This window comes from Parasteatoda tepidariorum, chromosome 8, assembly GCF_982258835.1.
Source record: "Parasteatoda tepidariorum strain Cologne lab strain chromosome 8, Ptep-v5.0, whole genome shotgun sequence".
NCBI lineage: Eukaryota > Metazoa > Arthropoda > Arachnida > Araneae > Theridiidae > Parasteatoda > Parasteatoda tepidariorum.
In genome coordinates, this window is record NC_141762.1 from 32,091,853 (window position 1) to 32,112,186 (window position 20,334).

The following is a 20,334-nucleotide window of genomic DNA, read 5'->3' on the forward strand; positions in this document are numbered from 1 at the left end:
AATGATACAAGCATTAACTCATATTTACAACCACAATTATAAATTTATAAGACCCAAGGCAACCATTTAAAAAGAACTGTAGAATACTTAGCATTAGGTTAAGATGGCTTGGCCATACCAGGAGAAGACCAGAAAGTAATGCAGTTAAAATAGCCATTTTAAAAAATCCTATGGGATCTCAGGCCAGAAGATCGCCAACTAGATGACACTTTAAAAAACTTAAGTGTCTGTGAAAGTAAAAAAATAGGAGACCACTCGCCATGGATAGGAAACATGGGATATTATTGCATGTAGTTAAAGCAACTTAGGCCTGCAAAAGGCTATCTTGCATATAAAGACAAAGTAGACCTTTAAAGTCTTTTGATAGAAGACTAAATTTTAAAAAATGCAAGAAGCGTTAAGCACATGAATGATAGTAAATATATATAAAACACTTAAATATGCATACGCTTAAATATGGATTTTGAGTTAGGTCCAAAATAAAAAGCGCACCAACAATCTGTATTTTGGTTGTTTGAATAAAAGGAAATGATTATAAATCTACAACTAATTAAATTTGTAACATTTATTTAAATATTTAAATATACTTTTATCCACTGCCAAAGCAATTAAAACAGGATTACATTGCCACTTCAAGACATGCTCTTTGAACTTTATTTGTTGGACAAATTTGTTGAGTGTAATATACCATTTTCATTACATGAATTACTAAAATTTTTGTTGTATTTCATTATTGTTTCTATGAGAATTTAACATGTTCAGCCCTTTTTTTTTAACGATTATGTTAGCTCTTTCTACATACAGATTATTATTATTGACATATTATTATTATTGACAAATTTTGATGCAATTTATTAAAAAAAATTATATCTTAATGTATAAAAGAGGACATTAAAATTCAACATACTTCTCTCCCCCAGTGTCAGAACTTGTGAGACTAGATGATTCAGATTCAAAGCTATGAAAGCTATTACAATTATCACTGCGATCTGACTGTCGTCTTGTTAAACTGTTATCTAGAAGAAATGTACAAAAATTTAATATTGAATTAACAAAAATAGAATTAATACTGAGAATTTAAAATCAATTATAATTAAATAAATTCTTTTAATCGCTAAATGTTAGTAAAAACTAAAATTTTTAAAGCAAAATTTGTTAATAAATAATAAAATCTAAGCTTCACAAAATAATGTCAATTAAATAATAATAAACTTATTAGAAATATGATTCAAAATGAATCCAATTGTATGTGTATCAAAAATGTGAAAATCGCAAAAATAAAAATAAATGTCATAGATTTATTTTTTTCTCTCTCTCATAACAGCAATTTTAAAAACAATTCTATCTATATTTTTAAAAAAATAATAAGTAACTGTAATTGCAGTTTTAGAAATTTCTAATTTATGTGATTTTTGCTCTCATAATGCAAATATCATTCAATAAAGCAGTATGAAATTTTCATTTACTTATAAAAATAAAAGAACATTCTGTTCAAATTTTTACTGATGCAAATATTAGTTTATGAGCAATTGTATGCCAAATTTGAAACTTCTTTTGTGTTAGGTAATCTATTATAATGAAAATTACTAGCATAGTGATTTTTTTCAGTGGTGCACTTTTACATCTGAAGGTGTGAAATACATCTAACTTTGTTTGGATTTCATATCTGTTTCGGAGTAACTAAATTAAAACTTATTTATTTTACTTTATTTTTGTTAATTTAATGCACAAGAAAAATAATAATGGTAAAAATTTTATTTAAAAAGAAATATTTTGAAATTCTTAATTTTCTTACAGTTTTTCTTAACAAGATGCTTAAAAAAAAAAACATTTTACCTTCTATAGTTAGGTGAGACTGCATATTATAAACCCCATTTCTTTGGCCCTGTAAAATAATACATTCATATAATAAAATTACACACTTGAAAAAAATGAAATCTATAAATGCAAAACATAGAATTTTTATAGCAATTCTAAAGAAAATTTTTAATTTTCACTTACATTACACTTCCAATGCAAAACAGTTATAAGTTTTAGTAAAGCAATATAACTTCCAATAGTAAAACTATATGCAGTAGTCTCAGCTTAATGTCATGGTAGATAATGTTATCAATCAGTTACTGCTATCAAAATCACTGCCTGAATTTTCTCTATTTATTTGTATGTTAAAATCATTGCTTTGTGAGATCAATATATCGTTTAAGGTCATCAATGCTTTCATTTATTTTCAAAAATTGTTTTAATTGTCAAAACAAGTTCAAAAAGGATCTTATACAGCAGTTCAAAAATGTTCAAGAAGGCTCCAGAAAATGGAAGGCTTATGCAACAAAAAGTTAAAAATTTAGCGGGTTCAAATGGGCAAAGAATATGCTGCAAGAATTGGTTGCTTTCAGCATTGCAGGACATGGAAAAATACTGTTTTCATTAATATAAAATTCATAAATTGATCTAATTTTCCTTATTGTTATCAATTGGTTAATATTATCAAAATCATTGTGTTTCAAAGCAATTGTATTAAGCGGAGACTACTGTACCAAAAATTAAGTAACCAAAATATAAATTTATGATAATAAAAATTATATAGACTCATAGGGGGCATTTTCTATTTTAAAAAGATAATTTCAATATATCACCGTATAATAGTATAAACAATGAACAGTCTTAGAATTATTAAAATGGGAATTTAAAAGTCTTCAACGCAATAAAAATTTACATGATAAAAAAAATACAAACTAATTTTAATTAAGAGGAATAGATATTAAATTTCAGAGATTAATAGCAAATAATGAAAAATATAAGGGCATTTAATTCATAACGAAGTAAAAATTATAACCAATTGATAATCGTAACAAGCAATGTTAGCTCTTTAATTATTTTAAATATTTAATTCAAAAGGTATTTGGGGAAAAATGTATAAGCATTTAATGTATAACCTCTAAATTAAATAAGAACTCTTGAAATATAAAAATTTAATTTCTGATTTTCTCTAGTAATATATATATATATATATATATATATATATATATATATATATATATATATATATATATATATATATATATATATACAGTGGAACCTGTAAAAGTGACCACCTGGGTAAAGTGAACGCCTGAGTAAGGTGACCATTTTCTACCAGTTTTATTTCAAGAGTCCTTTTTAAAGAGTCTTCGTAAAGTGACCACCTCTATATAGTGACCATTTGACTTGGTCCCGAGGGTGGTCAATTTAGACAGGTTCCACTGTATATATATATTAGAACATAAAAGTCTTATTTATACTTATTACTTTCTTTCACGAATTACAGATCTGATAAGCCTTTCTTCTTATGTCAACTTTAATTCATTTTTAACAAACATTTTTGTGTTATACATGTTCCAAGCTATTTTGAATCTTAGAGAAATTGTCAGAACCAACACTAAATGAAAAACTTATAAATGGTATATCAAATGAAATTCAGTATGAGACAAATTTTATATCAAAACTGCTTAGGTGTAATTAATTGAAAATTTATGTATGTATAATAAAAATATTTAAAAAAATTAATAATTAAAAATATTATGTATTATAAAAATATTAACGCAAAAAAAAAATTATTATGTCCATATTTTTGCTTTACCAAACACAATAAATCTTGCAATCTAATACAAAAAAGAGGGGTGGAGAGGGTCATGGTATATGAAAAAGTGTGCACCCCTTGGAGAGCAGAACAGTTTCACAGATGCTTGCCATTCATGTCAAAAGAAGATGAAGAAACATTTATTTTCTTAGGAATATTGCTTCAAACACACCCGTTTCTTAACAACGCAAACAAAACATATCTGACGCTTGTAACAGATTGCTGTTGATTTTCTTCAAATTAGTGAGAATACAGTTTAAGTTTCTCATTGTTTAAAAAACTTTAGACTTTTTTTTAAAGTCACTAGTTGTGGTTCTGCTCAACTAAATTCATTTTCATTATTTTGCACTTTCTGTGGCAATTTTTTTAACCAACATCACAATACTACATTTTCATTAACTGATGCATAAACATCTAACATAATGTTAGAAGCATTTTTTCTAGATTGTAACACATCCTCATTTTCTTCATTATTAATCACCAAAACTTTCCTTCTTTCTTCTCAAAATGAACTAACTTCAATATTTTTAATGTCAATCAAATTTCTGAATGATAGATGCCGGAATCTTCAAGTTTCAAAAATGATCTAAGCGGGCATTATTAACACTCTTAGATTAATATTTGTGATGGTACCAGTTAAACAAGACTATACACACTGGAATGTATGATGATTTTCAAATAAAATAACCTTTTTTTTTTCAACTATCAGTCAAATTTTTGATCGATAGATGCGGAAATTTTCTAGTTTAAAAAACGATCTAATCAGAAGTATTAACGTTATAAGGATTTGTGGAGGGAGCGATAACACAAAATGATGCATTCAATAAACAAAAGATGGAAGAATCATGGACTGACGTTTGACTGTATACATTTAATGAATGAGCTACAATAAAAAATAATGAAAATGGTAAAACTGGAGTTCCTAACAGTATACAGCTTAAGTTGAGAAAAGAAAAGATGAAATAATTTTTACAGCCCAAAAACAATGCATAAATATAAGAAACTTAATCAGAAAACAAAAAAGAGTTTAAACATATGTTGCAAAAAGTAAACATTATAATACAATAAATTAAAAAGGAAATTTTTTTAAAGAATACATTTCACTTATTAGTCAAACTGAATTGAAACTAAACACAAATGTATTTTTCAAACAAAAATGGAACAGAAATTGATCCCTAGTTACAATTACATTATGATAGAAGAATATAAAACAATTTTTTTGATAAAAATAAAATAACACATTATGATCAAAATTACCTCAATTTCTGAGTCTGAAGTTCGGGGACTACTACCTGGACTAGAAAAAGGAGTAGCACTAGGCTTCATATCAGCTAAAGCTTTCAATTTGCTATTTATAAGCTCCAAATTCATCACCTCCTAAAAGGACACAGAAAATTTGTAAAAAATAATTATAAAATATGTAAAGAAAAGAAACTAATAATAAATAATGTTAACGTTTAATTCAAAAAATTATTGAAAGTAAAACAATAATTAAACCTTCTGTGTGAAAATAGAAGAATGACAGCATAAACTAGAGTTTCAGGTTAATTCATACAGGGTGTAATTGTAATTGCAACCTTAATAAAGAATAAACTTTAATTTATTAATAGGCAACTTTTAAGAATCCCACTCACAAATTTTGGAAATGACTCAATTTATTTGTACTCAAATTATGTAACAATCTTATTCGGAAAAAAAAGCAGAATTTATTATTTATTTCAATATGTTCATTTAATATAACTAAAATAGTGAAAATTAAACTACATCATTTTTATAATTGTAGGATTATAAAAACTATTTATAATTTACATTAACCAAGAAATTTCTTTTAAAAAATATCTTAATATATCTGAAATAAAATTTTAATGTTATTTTAATTAAAAATATAATAAGAGTAATCATTATTATATTATAATAAGAGTAATCATTATTATATTATAATAAGAGTAATCATTATTATCTAATTATAAATATAATAAGAGTAATCAGTATTAATTAGTACTATCATGATTAAAGGTTTAATAAATGAAGCACCAGCTTTGTTTTCAATTCATTTCTGAGAAAGTGAAATCTGTAAATAGAGTGATTTCAAAAAATAAAAGTTCTATGTGATTTATAAACTCATTAAGTTTTTTTTACCTTTTCTTTTCTGCCAAAAAAAGCACTTTTTATGCTTATTATCAAGTCAAAAAATTGTGTAAGTTGTTTAATTAAATGCGAGAAAAGTTTGAGCAAACTAGTTTTACCTCAATGAAAAAAAGGATTTCCAACCCATACAACAAACTGAAAAGTTTTGCTGTTTCGCTGCAGGCATATTTTTAAAATTTTATGATTGAAGCTATCTAAATTATTCGATTAGTATCAGTACCAATTTCATGATTAATTTAGTACTAACCATAGAAAGTGAAAAAAATTAAAAGCTAAATATATTTCAGAATAACAATGACTTATACAGTAGAGAACCGATTATCCGGAACGATCGGGACCATCGCGATTCCGGATAACTGATTTTTCCGGTTTTCTGAATCGCTACAAAATGCTGTTTTTTTAATGTTTACAAAACGAAACTAAAAAATTATTTTGAAATAGTTTTAGAAATAATAAAACATGATAAATAATAATACACTTAAGTTTAAATAAGGAAAGAAATTATGAAATAAAAATTATATACAGGCTTATATATGTTATTATTAACATTAATAACATAGATAAGCTATTTGTGCTTATGTGAGATTCGTCTACAAACGACTTTTGATCCGTCCTCTAAATCAGTTCTTTCGTCAACTCGATATGCCGTACGCTCTAAGTAATAAAATTTTTAAGGGCTGTTGTATCCAGTGAAAATAAGGTTTCTACAGAAATGTGTAGAGTCCCACATAAAACTACAGATACAATGAAAAACCAGTTTTAAAATTATCACATTAATTACAACTGATTTTTGAGAAGTGTCCTTTATTTTACATTCAGGCAGACATAACTTATTTCAAGATTGATTCTTTAATCAGTTGTCAATACCTCTCGTTTACACCTCTTCTACAAAAATTAAACACAAAAAAAGCTTAATCTAACAGAACTTAGTTTTTTGCTTACCTGTCGAAGCTCATCAGTAAATATTTTCAATTGATTCTCACATTTTAATTTTTCCTCTTCTATTTGAGATGATATAGCTTGCATTTGTTTTGATATTTCACTAAGCTCAATCTAAAATATAATAATCATAATGTCAAAAATGCATTTTAAATATCAGGCCAAGAAAGTTGGGGAAAAAATGGAGAAACAACTTGTAAGACCTTGCCAATATGCAATATATATTTTTTAAGGAAAAAGATTAAACTATAAAAGTAACTTTATTTGTTAATAAAAAAATCGTTCAAATAAATTACTGCTAAAACTGAAATATGATTTTGAAAAAGTATAAATTAAAAAGCAACACTTGCACAAAGTGTCCCAGCCTTCAATTCAAGTGTATTTCAAAGTTAAATTGTGTAAAAGAAAACTTTCTTGACAAAATAATAATTTATTTTACTGATTACTAATTTTTTCACAGTATTTATTCCTACCAACACATTTTGATAAACTTCTGACAAAAGAAACTACAGCTTTATTAGAGTTTTAAAAAGCTTGCCACATTCACTTCTTTAATTTATCTCTGGAGAAACCTTTTTTGTTTATTCAATTAGCACAAAATAGATTTTTAGAAGCAAGTTTGAAAGGCAATATGAAAATAATGTAATTCAAAAAAAACTATCATGCACAGAACTTATATGCTAAATAAAGAGAAGAACTACGTTTCGGAGTAATCCTTGTGTTAAATATCACTCATTGTTTAGATATCAATCAATAAAATTAATAAATTAGCTGTCATAAAACAATGAATAGTTTAACCTTATAGAATATAAAAAAATGCATATATTTTCAAAAAGCCTATAAATCAAATGAAAAGTACATCAAAGAAACATGTTTTAGTAAATTGCATACTTGTCTTTGAGCAATAGTTTCTTTACAACACTCAAGTTCTTGGTTCAATAGTTCTCGTTCATCTTCTTCATGAGCTTGGGATTCAAGTTGCTGAAATTCCAAGTCTTCAAATGCTTTTCTTTCAATATCTAATAGCTCTGACTGAGCTTTCAATTCATTTAATTTTGAACTTATTTCTGACTCATGCAAGGACTTGTGCTGAATACACAACAGTTCATTCTGTAAATCTTCAACCAGTTTTTCTTGTTGTCTCACTTTTGATTTAGCAGACTCCAACTGCAAAATAGAAAAAAAAAACATCAGATGTATTGACAAAATTAACATTAAGAATTTAAATAATATTTGTCTTGGAATGGTGACAAAAATTAATAATATTAAAATAAGATTAAGGTAAAAATTTGAGCGTGTCAAAATAATTTTCCATGTCACCATTTAAAATAACATAACTATAACTGCGTTAATTTCAAAAAATGCACTCTAGTATTTAGTAACAACACATAACAGAGAAGTTAATAAAATATTGTCATAATTTTTTATTCATTATAACTAGTGTCTAAGAACATCACATAACAAAATAAATGTGATGTGGTTATGGCAGCTGATGAGAGATAGAAATTCATAAATATTAGGTTAGTTAATAGTCTGTTTTTAGCTTGAGCCTTCTTAACCTTATATATTAACCAATATAAGCATAAACCAACAAAGCAAAGATATCACATAACTGAAATGATATCTGTACAGAAAAAAAAATTATGGTCATTTCAGTTAATCAGTATTTTTATACAAAGATGTAAATCACCTTACAAACACACAATCCCATACTCACAGAGATACACAGCTGATATAGTAAGCATACTGATCTACCTCTTTAACATTCGTTCAAAATTGATTTTACTTGAATTGATTGATTATACAAGTCTTTACTTTGCTGAAATTATAATTTTTTTTAAAAACAAATTCCATCACTAACATCATATAAAATCTTTTTGATTTTAAAACTAATAGACTTTTCACTACTCATCTTCACAGAGCTGCGATGGCTCAGGGGATAGAGTGTTCGCCTTCCAAAGAGGCGAACCGGGTTCGAATCCCAATTGATACGAATTCTGCATGCGGCTTGCACCGACCAAAGTGCTGATGCGTAATATCCTCAGTGGTAGACGGATCATGGGTTATAGTCCCCTTGCCGTCAGACTAACTGTGGGAGGTTCTCGAGGTCTTCCTCTCCATGTAACACAAATGCGGGTTAGCTCCATCAAAAAGTCCTCCACGTAGGCAAATTTCTCCCAATACTCGATCCAGGAGTTCCCTTGTCTTCTGGATTGGGTTCAAAATTACAAGGATATGGAGTTGAGCATTAGAAGTCGTAAACCCATAAAATTGGGTTGGCTGTTCAACAATGATTATAGTTATAATATTATTATAATACTCATCTAGAACCAAAACAAGTTAGCAATCAAATGAAGCACTTATAAAAGAATGATAACTGCAAAAATATTTCACTATCAGCAAGGAAAGAATGTTATTCTCTTCTTCTACCCCTCGGTTACTCTCTAGGACAGCACCACTCACTGCACAATCAATGGTTTATGCCCTCTCATATTCTCAGTTGGTGATATTACTAATTGCAGATAGATATGAACCATAGGCTACCCCTACTTCAGCATCAAGAACAAACGTACTACCCTCTCTTGTTCAGTTTCAGAAAAGCAATAAACTTTTTACACGGAGGACGGTCATTGCAAAGATCACTATAGGGAATTTGTTTTCCTTAGGTGCAATATTTATTTCAACTTAAATGGAAGAAGTTTGTTTTTGTGTTCAAATTAAGAAATAAAATTATCATTCTCAAGATATCATGAAAAGGAATCTGTTTTCATTCTTACAAGCGAAAATTTGGGTTAAACATTGGTGTCTTTAAAAAATTCAACAGTATGCATAATATCAACACTTTAGGAAAATAGACACCATATAAAAAGTATAATCTGACTTCCTTATTACTTTGTCTTATGTTACTTTATATACAATCTTGTATATACTATACAAATTTTTTGTTTTTGTGAAGGTGAAATCTTATCTTGTACTCAAAACTCTGATTACTTTTTGAGTAACTTGAGTGCTCAAATCTTCACTGGAGCTCTGTGTCTGGTGACAATACAAGTTTCAATCATTTTCTGACAATTACTATATGCAAAACTTATCCATTATATTATAACAAATAGAAATTTAGAGTCAAATGAAATTTTTTGCCACTTTCAGACAAGTTAGCTCAAATTTGAACTTGAGATCTGTGCCAAAGGTCAATATAAATTATAATTGTTTAATGAGTGCTACAAGCAAGACTTATCTAGAAACAAAGTTTAGAGCACTTTCCACTTTTGTCCATAAATTAATTGTCATAAAACTGAAACGAAAAAATTATATAAAATGAAAAATTTAATAGATACAATTTATAAATTTTTGAAAAAAATTTTAAGTCAGCTTTGAGGAAAAAAAGGTGGAATGTAGCACTTTTATAATTAACTTCTTTAAACATCAAAATTTTCTCATCTTCAAAACTGTTCTATGTTTTTCTGTCTGTCAAAAAGAATTTGCTCCTCATTCTTTTTTTAATAGAGTGGTTTTTAAAACTTTCATTTTATTTTATTATTTACATGCCTAAAAACAAACCCATAATAGAAAATGAAACAAAAAGATCTTACTTCTTGTTGTGCAATTTCACATTTCTTTTCCATTATTAACTTTTGATTTTGAAAGTCAGCAAGCTTAGTTCCTTCTGATATTTGCATTATCTCTTTATCTTTTAACTCCCCAGCAAGTAAATCAAACTCTAACTGAAGCTGAAATGTTATAATAAAATTTAAAATTTTAATTTAGACATGGTTGAAATATTTTATCAATAAGAAGATTCTTAGAAACAAAAAATTAATTTTACATAGAAATCAAATTACATTTAAGTATTTAAAATAGATATATCTTGATATTAACTAAACAAGTTAATAACAATGTTTAATATTAACTGAACGAAAACATTCAAATGTACCTATAGATAATAATATAACAATAATAATATAATGAATTTGAGAAATATATTTTGAATATATTTTTGAAAAAAAATCATAGTTCTTATATATTATTATGAAATAACAATTTCAAAATAATGAAAATAAAAATAAATATAATAATGGAACGATATTTAAGACATAAAAGATTTTTCCCTTTCTAAAAAAAAATTTAAAACACATTCTGTGTTTCATAATATTACACTAAATTTAAAAAAAAAAAGAAAAAAAAAATCAAAAATTTGATTTTGACTTGCATGCAGGAATAAAATTGCCTTACAAATGAAATGAAAACATTTGAGGAATAAAATGAAAGTCTCTAATATGCTTTAGTACATGAATTAACATTAAAAAAATTAAAAATTAAGGCATTTAAAATTTATTTAAGTACTATAAATTATCCAGTATATATTTAAATTCTAATATAAAATAGGTATGCATCAAAGTATAGTTTTCAATCTCAAGAACTACTCCGCATTATTAACAGCATAACTGTCAACAAAAATTTTATTAAGTAAAAAGTACATCCTCAGTTAAAATTCATCAATATAAAATTCAATGAAATTTCTTTCTCTTGCTAAATGAAAAACCAAATAAAATTTCTAAAGCTACTATACCTTTCATCAAATTACACAATTAACTTACAATCTGAGTCAATGGTCTATTTAAACTAATTTTTAGCAAGGAAAATGATTCAGCACAAAATGTTTGATGAACACAATTTAACACCTTTTCCCACTTAAATCATGCACTAGGCTCTATCGGTAGATATTTCTGATTAGTAAACATTATTAATAAGACTTTTTTTCCTTAATGCAGGCAATAATTTAAATACAATCTAATTAAGCAATTTAGAAACATATCTATCGCTCTCTAATATCCTGTTCAACACTTTATTTTATTATTATTTTTTTAATAACTATAACTTCATATTAAAAATTTTCATTCCGCTTTCCAAATCAATCAATAATTTTAAAAAAATATGCAGTAAAATTTAAAATATTTCTTGAATTAAATAAAAGTGTTAAGGTGTGTATTACCCCATTAAGTACTTCATTCTTGCATTCTTTCAAATCGGAGACTTTATGTTTGATGCCATTAACATTTTGCAAGCAACCTTGTTTCTCTTTGTGAAGCTTATTGATTTCTTCGTCTATGTCTATACCCATCTGCAAAGAAAAAGAATATCAGATTTTAATTATAAAGCAAATATTAACATTACTATAATTTTTAAAAAAAATTCTAAGACAGGAAAAATTTTAAAATTTCATTTAAAAATTTTAAATTACAAATATATCAGAAAATTTTATTAATATCACATATGAAGAATAAGCAGATTGATCATATTTGTTGACAATTTTTCTTAAACATGTAAATACATTGAAATCTTGCCAATAATCAATTTTTTGACAAATAACCTACTTTAAGAGAGGTGATTAATTAAAGTTCTTATATTTTTTAAAAGCAATAAGATAAAAATTAAAATAGTTAAAAGGATCAAAATTTGATGTAAATATGTTATGACAAACAGAACATTACATTATTATACTAAAATTTGTATTTTATAACTTATAATAAAGGAAATAATCAGGACAAATCATATTTTAAAAAGAATTCCATTAAAAAATATTTTACTTCATAATGCAAAAAGAAAAAAAAATTTAACAATTCGCAAATGAGCAGTTTAATTACTAACAACAAATAGTTAATGGATGAGTCGCATAAAATTTACATTCTTCTAATTTGACTTCATGATGTAGGTACGTAAATTTATGTCTTTGTATTTTTATAAAACGTTGTTGATGATTAGTTTCGTTTTTAATTTATTTATTTACGTTGGAATTTTACTTGCCACCTTTAATTCACACCGAAATCTTACAATAAAAACAAATAAATCAAAAATGAATAAACTAATAAATAAACTGCTAATAAATAAAATACTCACATGACTCTGAGACTGAAAATTGGCATTAGTATAAGTTCCTGAATGAATAAGATTCTGAGGAAGAGGTTCCGTAGAAGGAAGAGTCAAAGTCAAATCTTTCCTAGCAGCAAGACTGTTAACTGCATGCTTATTCTCGTAAACTTCGGGTGGCTTTTCATGGTGGCCTGCAACAGTTTTAATACGATTTCTTGGTGAATGTGGATATGTAAGAAAGGTAGTACCCATGCATGGGCTGCTAGGACCATGCTCATTACTAGGACTTTGCTTAGTCATAGAACTGTTCCCCAATATAGCACATAGCTCATCTTCCGATGAGGCAGAATTCAAAGCTTTATGATTGACAAACAAAGTGGCACCATTACTACCATTAACACAGTCTAAAGAGCTATTGGCAACATATGTCGAAGAATCACTGGTAGGAGAAATTTGATTTTTACCACGATCACGTGGCAATGATCCATTGGTCTTAATTCTGTTTGGTACAGTGTGATAGCCACTTGATGGAGCATAAATGGGAACATTTTTTAGGTTTAGGCTAATAGGTGTAGATTGGTTCTGGATCCTTGGAGAAGGAAGGGTAGGATATTTTGGAGCACCATTGTATCTAGAATCTTCTGAAGAATAACCTTCAACATTAGAGTCTGACTTAGAACTGGGAGCATGGGAATTGTTAGAAGAATTGGTAGAAGCAGGAACTGATGAATCAGTTGACACTGAGCTAAATTCTCCTGATGAAGATGAAGAAGCTGCCTCTTTATTGTCAATGTGACCTTTTAGTTTAGAGTTTCTTTCTCGCTGTGACTGTTCTTCGTACTCAGCACACAGATTCAAAATTTCTTCTAAGCGCAACCTTTCTTGCTTTTCCTGTTCTTGATCTCTAAGCCTCTCTTGAACAGCCTAAAAAAATAAACAATTCTCAGAAAAAATTCAAGCATAGTTTCATTTATTTTATATGGATTTTGAAAAATATATCCTAAGCATTGAGCAAAAAAATAAATAAATAAATAATAAAAAAGAAATAGGGGGTTTAAATACGAAAAAATGTAATAATATATTAATCAATTTTGTATTTCGTTCAAAACAATAAAACAAAGTAAGGAGGGCAAAAAAAAAAAAAATAAATAAAGGTTTCTTAAAATTGTCATAATAGAAAATACAAAGAGGAAGAAAATTTAAACCTCAAAAGAGTTAATTGAGAGTCATGATATTAAAAAATATTGCACTCAGCAAACACAAACATTTATGAAGAAAAAAAAGAAAAGTAAATTTTTAAAAAATTGTAGTTGTATGGCATTAATTTTTTTCTTCATTAACAAAAATTGAATTTTTAAATGCTGTAAAAACAAAAAATTTTAGTGAAAATCAAATTTTTATAACGATTTTTAACAAATTTGTTGAAATTTGTAACATGAGGATTTTGAAATTAAAACTTTCACAAAAGTAATTATAACAGAACACTGAAAATAATTATTGCATAAAAATAACAATAGAAAAATACTTTAGTCTCATAAAATAAATTATATATATTCAAAATTGCAAGAATCCAAGATTCAAATTGGTTAGTGAAATTTATCTTCACTCACAGGGATGTCAGAATGCATATAACTATCAATTTTAATACTTTTAATGCCTGAATTTACGCCCTTTTTCATCAATTTTTGGCAAATATTTGAAGATAAAATATTTTTGCATAACTGCCAATAAGAAAGTTAAAAAAAAAAAAGTTTATTTTAGAATAATAGAAATTGTATACATAATATTGTGCAATCTTTCTATGTTACATGTATAGAAAATTTTAGGATTTTTCTATATTAAATAAATAAAAATGAAATTCTAAAACATTATGGCACAAACAGCCACAAATTTCAATAAATTGAAATTAGTTTTATTTATGGTATGTTTCGTTATTTAAATTCTTAAATAGATTTAATTTTTTATTATGTTACGTTCAAAAATTCATAATTTCATTATTTTGAATAGTAAAAAATTTTAATTTTATTTCAGTTACTCTTTTTCGAATAATACGTGCTAATTAATTTCTTCAACAAAGATTGTCTTCCAAAAGTAATGGAGTACTTACTACATTTCAAAAGTAAGCAAATAGTCACTACATTTTTTAAAAAAAAGTAGTTATAGTTAACTACATTTGTAACAAAGTAACTGTAGTTGAAATAAACTACAAAAATAATGTAGTTTTTCCAACCACTGCATATGACTGAAAACTAACAAAAAGTGGAAAATTTTAAATTAAAATTATTACCTTACGATGTTGTTCTTGCAGCTCAATTTCACATGCCTTTAAGTTTTCCACACTAACATGATGGCTCCTACATCCAGGAGATGTAGGAGTACAACGCCCAGACCAGACAGTAGCTGGAGAATCCCGACCCATCATGACAGGATCAGGAGTTTTGGAATATAATCTCTTGGTTTTAGGAGACATAGTCACTTTAGGAGTTGAACGAGGCGGATATGGAGGAGGAGTAGAAAAACCAGGCTTTGTTAACAGAGGACTGTAGATTCTAGATACGGGACTAGGATTTTTGATGCTGTTTTCAGAAGAGAAGTTTTTATGCATCCGCATTACAGGAGGTGCAGAGTGGAGGATTCGAATTCCCTCTTTAACAAAGTACTTTGGAGTGTCTTGTGATGTTATGGCAGGTGGTTGACTGTGTGACATATATTCAAACTTTGATACTTTTTCAACGTAATCTATACTATCAATGTACTGGTCAACAAGGGAACGGTTTCCGTTGAATGAAGGTAACTGATTAGAAACTGATTCCACTGAAAAATAATAGAATTAATGTAAAAAAAGATTTATAGTAATTGTGAAAGACATAAATTCAAACACAGATACATGATATTAACTTTTGCTGCTTCATATAGAGTAAACTCTATTCAATTCTTAAATAAAAATTAACATATTTGCTCATTTCAAATTTTTTTTAAAAATTCCAGATTAAAAATATTTCTAGATAATTTTTTAGAAGAAATTTAAAGCACTAAAACTTTGAATTATTTAAAAATATGGAATGAAAATTTCTAACTTTGCATAAATATTATTAGAATGATGGGCTCAAAATTTTGGGGAAAAAATAACAAAACTTTCTAAAAAATTGTCCATGATTTTTCCTTTTCTTATGAGGCAGAAATCTCTCTCTATAATATACTTTACTTGATACAACAAAGTAAGGAATTCAACTAAGAGAAAAATATAAAACAAAATTTTTAACATCCAATTCAATTAATGTCTTTGTAAAAAGGATCCCATAAAAACGATCCAACAACTTAAACTTGTGTGTTCATAAAGTTCACCAATAATTAGTAATTTAAAAGTTTAAAAAAAAAATTGGAAAACTTCCAACAAATCCATTTTTGAAAGATATTCATTGTCACACTGAGAGAAACCTGTCAAAAATGATTTAATCTTTAAACACAAGACTTTAACAATGAGAAAAGTCAGCAAAACTGAAACTCTAAAAATAATAACAGTAACAAGATAAAATCAGCATAAGGCATTTGTTCTAAAAGTAGTATTAGAGATTTTAATCTTAAATTTTAGGAGGGGATATGTGTGTAAAATAAATATAAATATAGACATTAAAAAAAATTTCTTACTTATATATATAAAATTTCTTACCTATCCAAAATAATAAATCATAAATATTATATTGATATAACAAAAATTAAGAAAGATACAGAAAAATAGATGCTCACAAACCAGCACACAATAACGGCCCTAGGATTTTAGTCATATCCAAATTTTTTTAACTCAAAGGACTAATTAAAAATTACACATCTAATTGATTTTTTTTTAATGTAAAGCTGTTTTTAAAAATTTACAGGCATCAATATACAGATTAAAGTAAGAACTGTTTTTAAAGATTTAAGCTTGGAAACTTTATTCAAAAAAATTACTTAATAATTGTGTTCATTGAAAATATTCATTGATGCTCATTGATGTGGTTCATTTATCATGTTCATTGATTTTGTAAATGAAAAGAAAATTATTAGTTCTTTATATTTTCAACGAAAATTGATGGCTTAACCTCTTTCATTGAATGCACATTTCGAGAGAAAGAATTCACATAAAGCATAGTGCACAATTTAGTGCCCAAAATTTTTTTAATTAAAATTTTTGTAGATTTTAAAATTACATTTATACACTCCTATCCATGCACAATTTAAATTTGTATTACATAATCATAATCAGATCATCTATTTTTAGAACTGTTACACACACTTGAACCCCTTAAAAGAGTTAAGCAAAAAAATATTACTTACAATGGAGAGTTCTTACAAATAAATATAAATACTTTTAAAAGTTTATCATAAATTATGAATTTTAATTTTGAAAAAAAAATTAAATGGGATACAGTAAAATAGGAATTATAATAATGGCATTGGACTTTTTTTTCAAATTATATAAATAAAACAATTAAAAAGCAATAGCAACCATAAAATAGACAATTTTTTTTATGTACTTATAAGTTCCAGTAAATGCAATAAAGTGATGCAACAAAAAAGAAGCACTTTTAAGCACTTTTCAAGCACTCAAAAAATATTTTTAAGCACTTTAAAAAATATCATAATTAGGCAGGGTAGGAAAGCTTTTGACAATTGACAGTTTTATTTTGTTTTAACCGTCATGTAAAAAAAAAACACCCTTTCGGCATTGTTTTTGACAATTGTCAAAAATCATGAAATTTTGAATCATGTAAAACGAATGGCGTTTTCATACGTTATGGACTGACAATACATTGAAATCGATTGGGGTTGAATTAATTGTGAAAAGGTTAAAAACAATGTGAACTGTGTCTTTTTGCATAATTCATAGCGAAAATCAACATGGTAAAATTTCATTTTGAAAAGGGGAAAATTAAGCACTTTTTAAAAACACCAAATGAAAAAAGCACCTTTAAGGGCTTTTAAAAATCAAAAATAAGCACCTTTAACAACTTTTTTAACACGCTAGGCACCATGTGTATAATTACATGGTTATTGTATATAATTTTCAAATGCATTACAGAATGCTTATGCAAAGTAAATTGAAATAACAATTATTTCATACTTTACCATCCAGTTTCACACAATCCAGTGTTCTCCCCAGGAATAAAAAGGGCAGGGCGTTTTCTCACAGAAAAGGGCACTCACTTAACATCATAAAAATTTATCAAAATGTGTAATATTATGTAATAACCGAATTTGATACTTAGCAATTTTTAAATTACCTTCCTATACTATTTCATGCCAGTATTTCAAAAAGTGATTCTCACTAATTATTAAAATAAGAGAAAAATTTGCAGTCTATAAAAATACTTAAAGGCATGTTAAAAGGTAATCACTATGCACAAATTTTTGTCAAAACAAGTTAACTAAAAAAGAAATGACTCTTGATAAATAACTTGAAAGTTTTTTTCTTAAATTTAAGCAAAAAATTATGAGAAAATAAAAATTTCAAGACATCCTTTATTTAAAAAAAAATATTTAATAATAATTAAAAAATTTTAAAGTCACTTAATTCTCTAGTATACCTTGAAAGAGAAACCTATAAAAATTTAACCAGTTGAAAATAATTCTGACAAAATAAATATTTGTAATAGTAATCAGAATTAAGTATTATTTAAACAATGCTTGTAAGTATTATTTAAACAATAAATTGTTTTTTACTGAAAAAAAGGCTGTGTTTTTATAGGATGGCAGCTTATTTTTACAAAAAGGGCTAATAGGGAGCATCATAGGACAGAAAGGCGAGCTGCCCTTCAAAAAACACTTAGGGAAAACTCTGAGCTAACAGTACAATACCTAGAGGATGTTAACACTAGACACATTTTGTTTCAGTCACATGTTTTTATCAAATTCATTAATAATTTACGGCGAATATAAACATAAACTAGTAAATTTGATAAATATACAATATTTATCATATTTTTAAAATTTAATGGTTATTAGAAAAAATACATATTGCAAATTATGAGTATTTATGCAAAGTAAATTAACTGTTACATGTATGCTTAAGACTTATAAAACAAATCCACAATAAAAATCCAATTAAAAAAAAGAAATGCTAAATAATCCATGCATTGTTTGAAAGAAGATGTACCAAGTTAAATATCACATATAATAATTTATAACATTGCTTTTCCTTTTTACACATTGTTTACTTAAATATATTTTTAAAAATTCGGAAATATTAATATTATATAAACATATAGCAAACCATTACATTATTGAAGCCTTGATTTTACAAACAAAAATAGTTTAGTTAAATTTAAATTAAAATGTTTAAGCATAAAGATTACATTTGCAATCTTAAAAAATGACAAATAAACAAGAAGTACATATTATTACTAGCACAATAAAAATTAATTCTACAATGGTTTAAAATATTATTATTCGCATGATTAAAGTAAATTTTACAACAACATGCAATAGTATTTACCAGGAACAAATCCAGATGAAACTTGTAGTTTTCTTGGTGTTGGCGAAGCCTGCTTCATTAAATGAGCTTCTTTAGGATTATTAAACCGAAAAAAATTTGAACGTCCTAGACAAAGCATACATCCTATAAAACAAATATTATTGTTATACTTAAAATAGAATGAAATTATACCAAAAAGCTAATTTGAAACCACAAATAAATGATTAAAAGAAACTTTTTTAATCCACATTTTGCACTCATGCACTAACTTCGTTTGTCATAAAGATGTTTTAAATTATTACTCTTGCATATATTTTTCTATTTGTTCAATTGTACTAATAATTATTTATTTCATTAACTGTTCTAACAATTTAAAGGTAGATTTTTATTTTAAATGTAAATTAAGAATAGCACAAAATTTCATTTGATCTCAGTTTTTTTTCTTCCTTTCTTTCCTTTTTTTTTAAAAAAAAGGAGGGAGAAAGAAATACATTATTAAAATGAAGAAAAATGAGTAGAATATGATTATAGGTTAGCAGCAGAATTCAAAGTGTTATTATTCTGATACAGACAGTTATTATTCTGATTTTATTTTCTTTCTTTATAACACTTTAAATGTGAGCTGCTAAAAAAATACTGTATAAAAGTAATACTTTGCTCAAGGTTTCAGATTTTAAAATATTTTTAACTAAAAGAAAATAATAAATATATAAAAATATAATATTAATAAAAATAATGACCTCCCTTCACTAAAAATGCATATGCAATTTTAAGAAATTGAGATTATCTTAGCTTTATCAATACTTTGAAAACAAATTATGAGTATAATGTTAAGTTTAGAAAAAATTTTCTTATGGTAAAATTTCTAGTTAAGTATACATTTTTATAAAATCTGCACAAGATCTAAAATTGCATTTTTTTTTTTAATTATGACATGCAGAAAGAAAAAAAAAAAAAGATTTAAACCAAAAGAATGGAATGCTTAATTATTGGGGGACATTGATTAAATAATTAAAATTCAAAACATGTTCTTTGAATATTACGTAAGGGAAATATTATCCTTATGAAGTCAACTAGTTTAATATTTAGAATTTTTCCCACTTTCACAATGTAATAACAATAAAATAATTAGAAATAAGTAACAGATTTAGAAACTAAAGCATCATAAGTATAATTAAATATATTTCACAAAAGTTTTTTTAATCAATTGGTAATGACATTTAAATGAAAATATTTATGTGTTTGTAAGTACTGACTGACTTAGGAAAAAAAAAATTATTTTGTTTAATGTGGATATAAAAACCATCAC

The 20,334-nt window shown here is 26.2% G+C and overlaps 1 protein-coding gene across 3 annotated transcripts in view; it reads right to left on the reverse strand.

Moving 5' to 3' along the window:
- Positions 1 to 20,334, reverse strand: part of LOC107438520 (uncharacterized) — a 121,440-nt gene that overhangs the window by 40,164 nt on the left and 60,942 nt on the right. For all 3 annotated transcript variants that reach the window (XM_016050826.5, XM_071181547.2, XM_071181546.2), the window contains exons 5-14: positions 19,047 to 19,169; positions 14,862 to 15,388; positions 12,602 to 13,498; positions 11,697 to 11,825; positions 10,297 to 10,434; positions 7,595 to 7,870; positions 6,707 to 6,817; positions 4,874 to 4,993; positions 1,837 to 1,885; positions 908 to 1,016 (exon numbers count right to left, since the gene is read on the reverse strand). In XM_016050826.5, the coding sequence (XP_015906312.2) occupies positions 908 to 1,016; positions 1,837 to 1,885; positions 4,874 to 4,993; positions 6,707 to 6,817; positions 7,595 to 7,870; positions 10,297 to 10,434; positions 11,697 to 11,825; positions 12,602 to 13,498; positions 14,862 to 15,388; positions 19,047 to 19,169 (2,479 nt within the window). The remainder of the gene's footprint in view (positions 1 to 907; positions 1,017 to 1,836; positions 1,886 to 4,873; positions 4,994 to 6,706; positions 6,818 to 7,594; positions 7,871 to 10,296; positions 10,435 to 11,696; positions 11,826 to 12,601; positions 13,499 to 14,861; positions 15,389 to 19,046; positions 19,170 to 20,334) is intronic.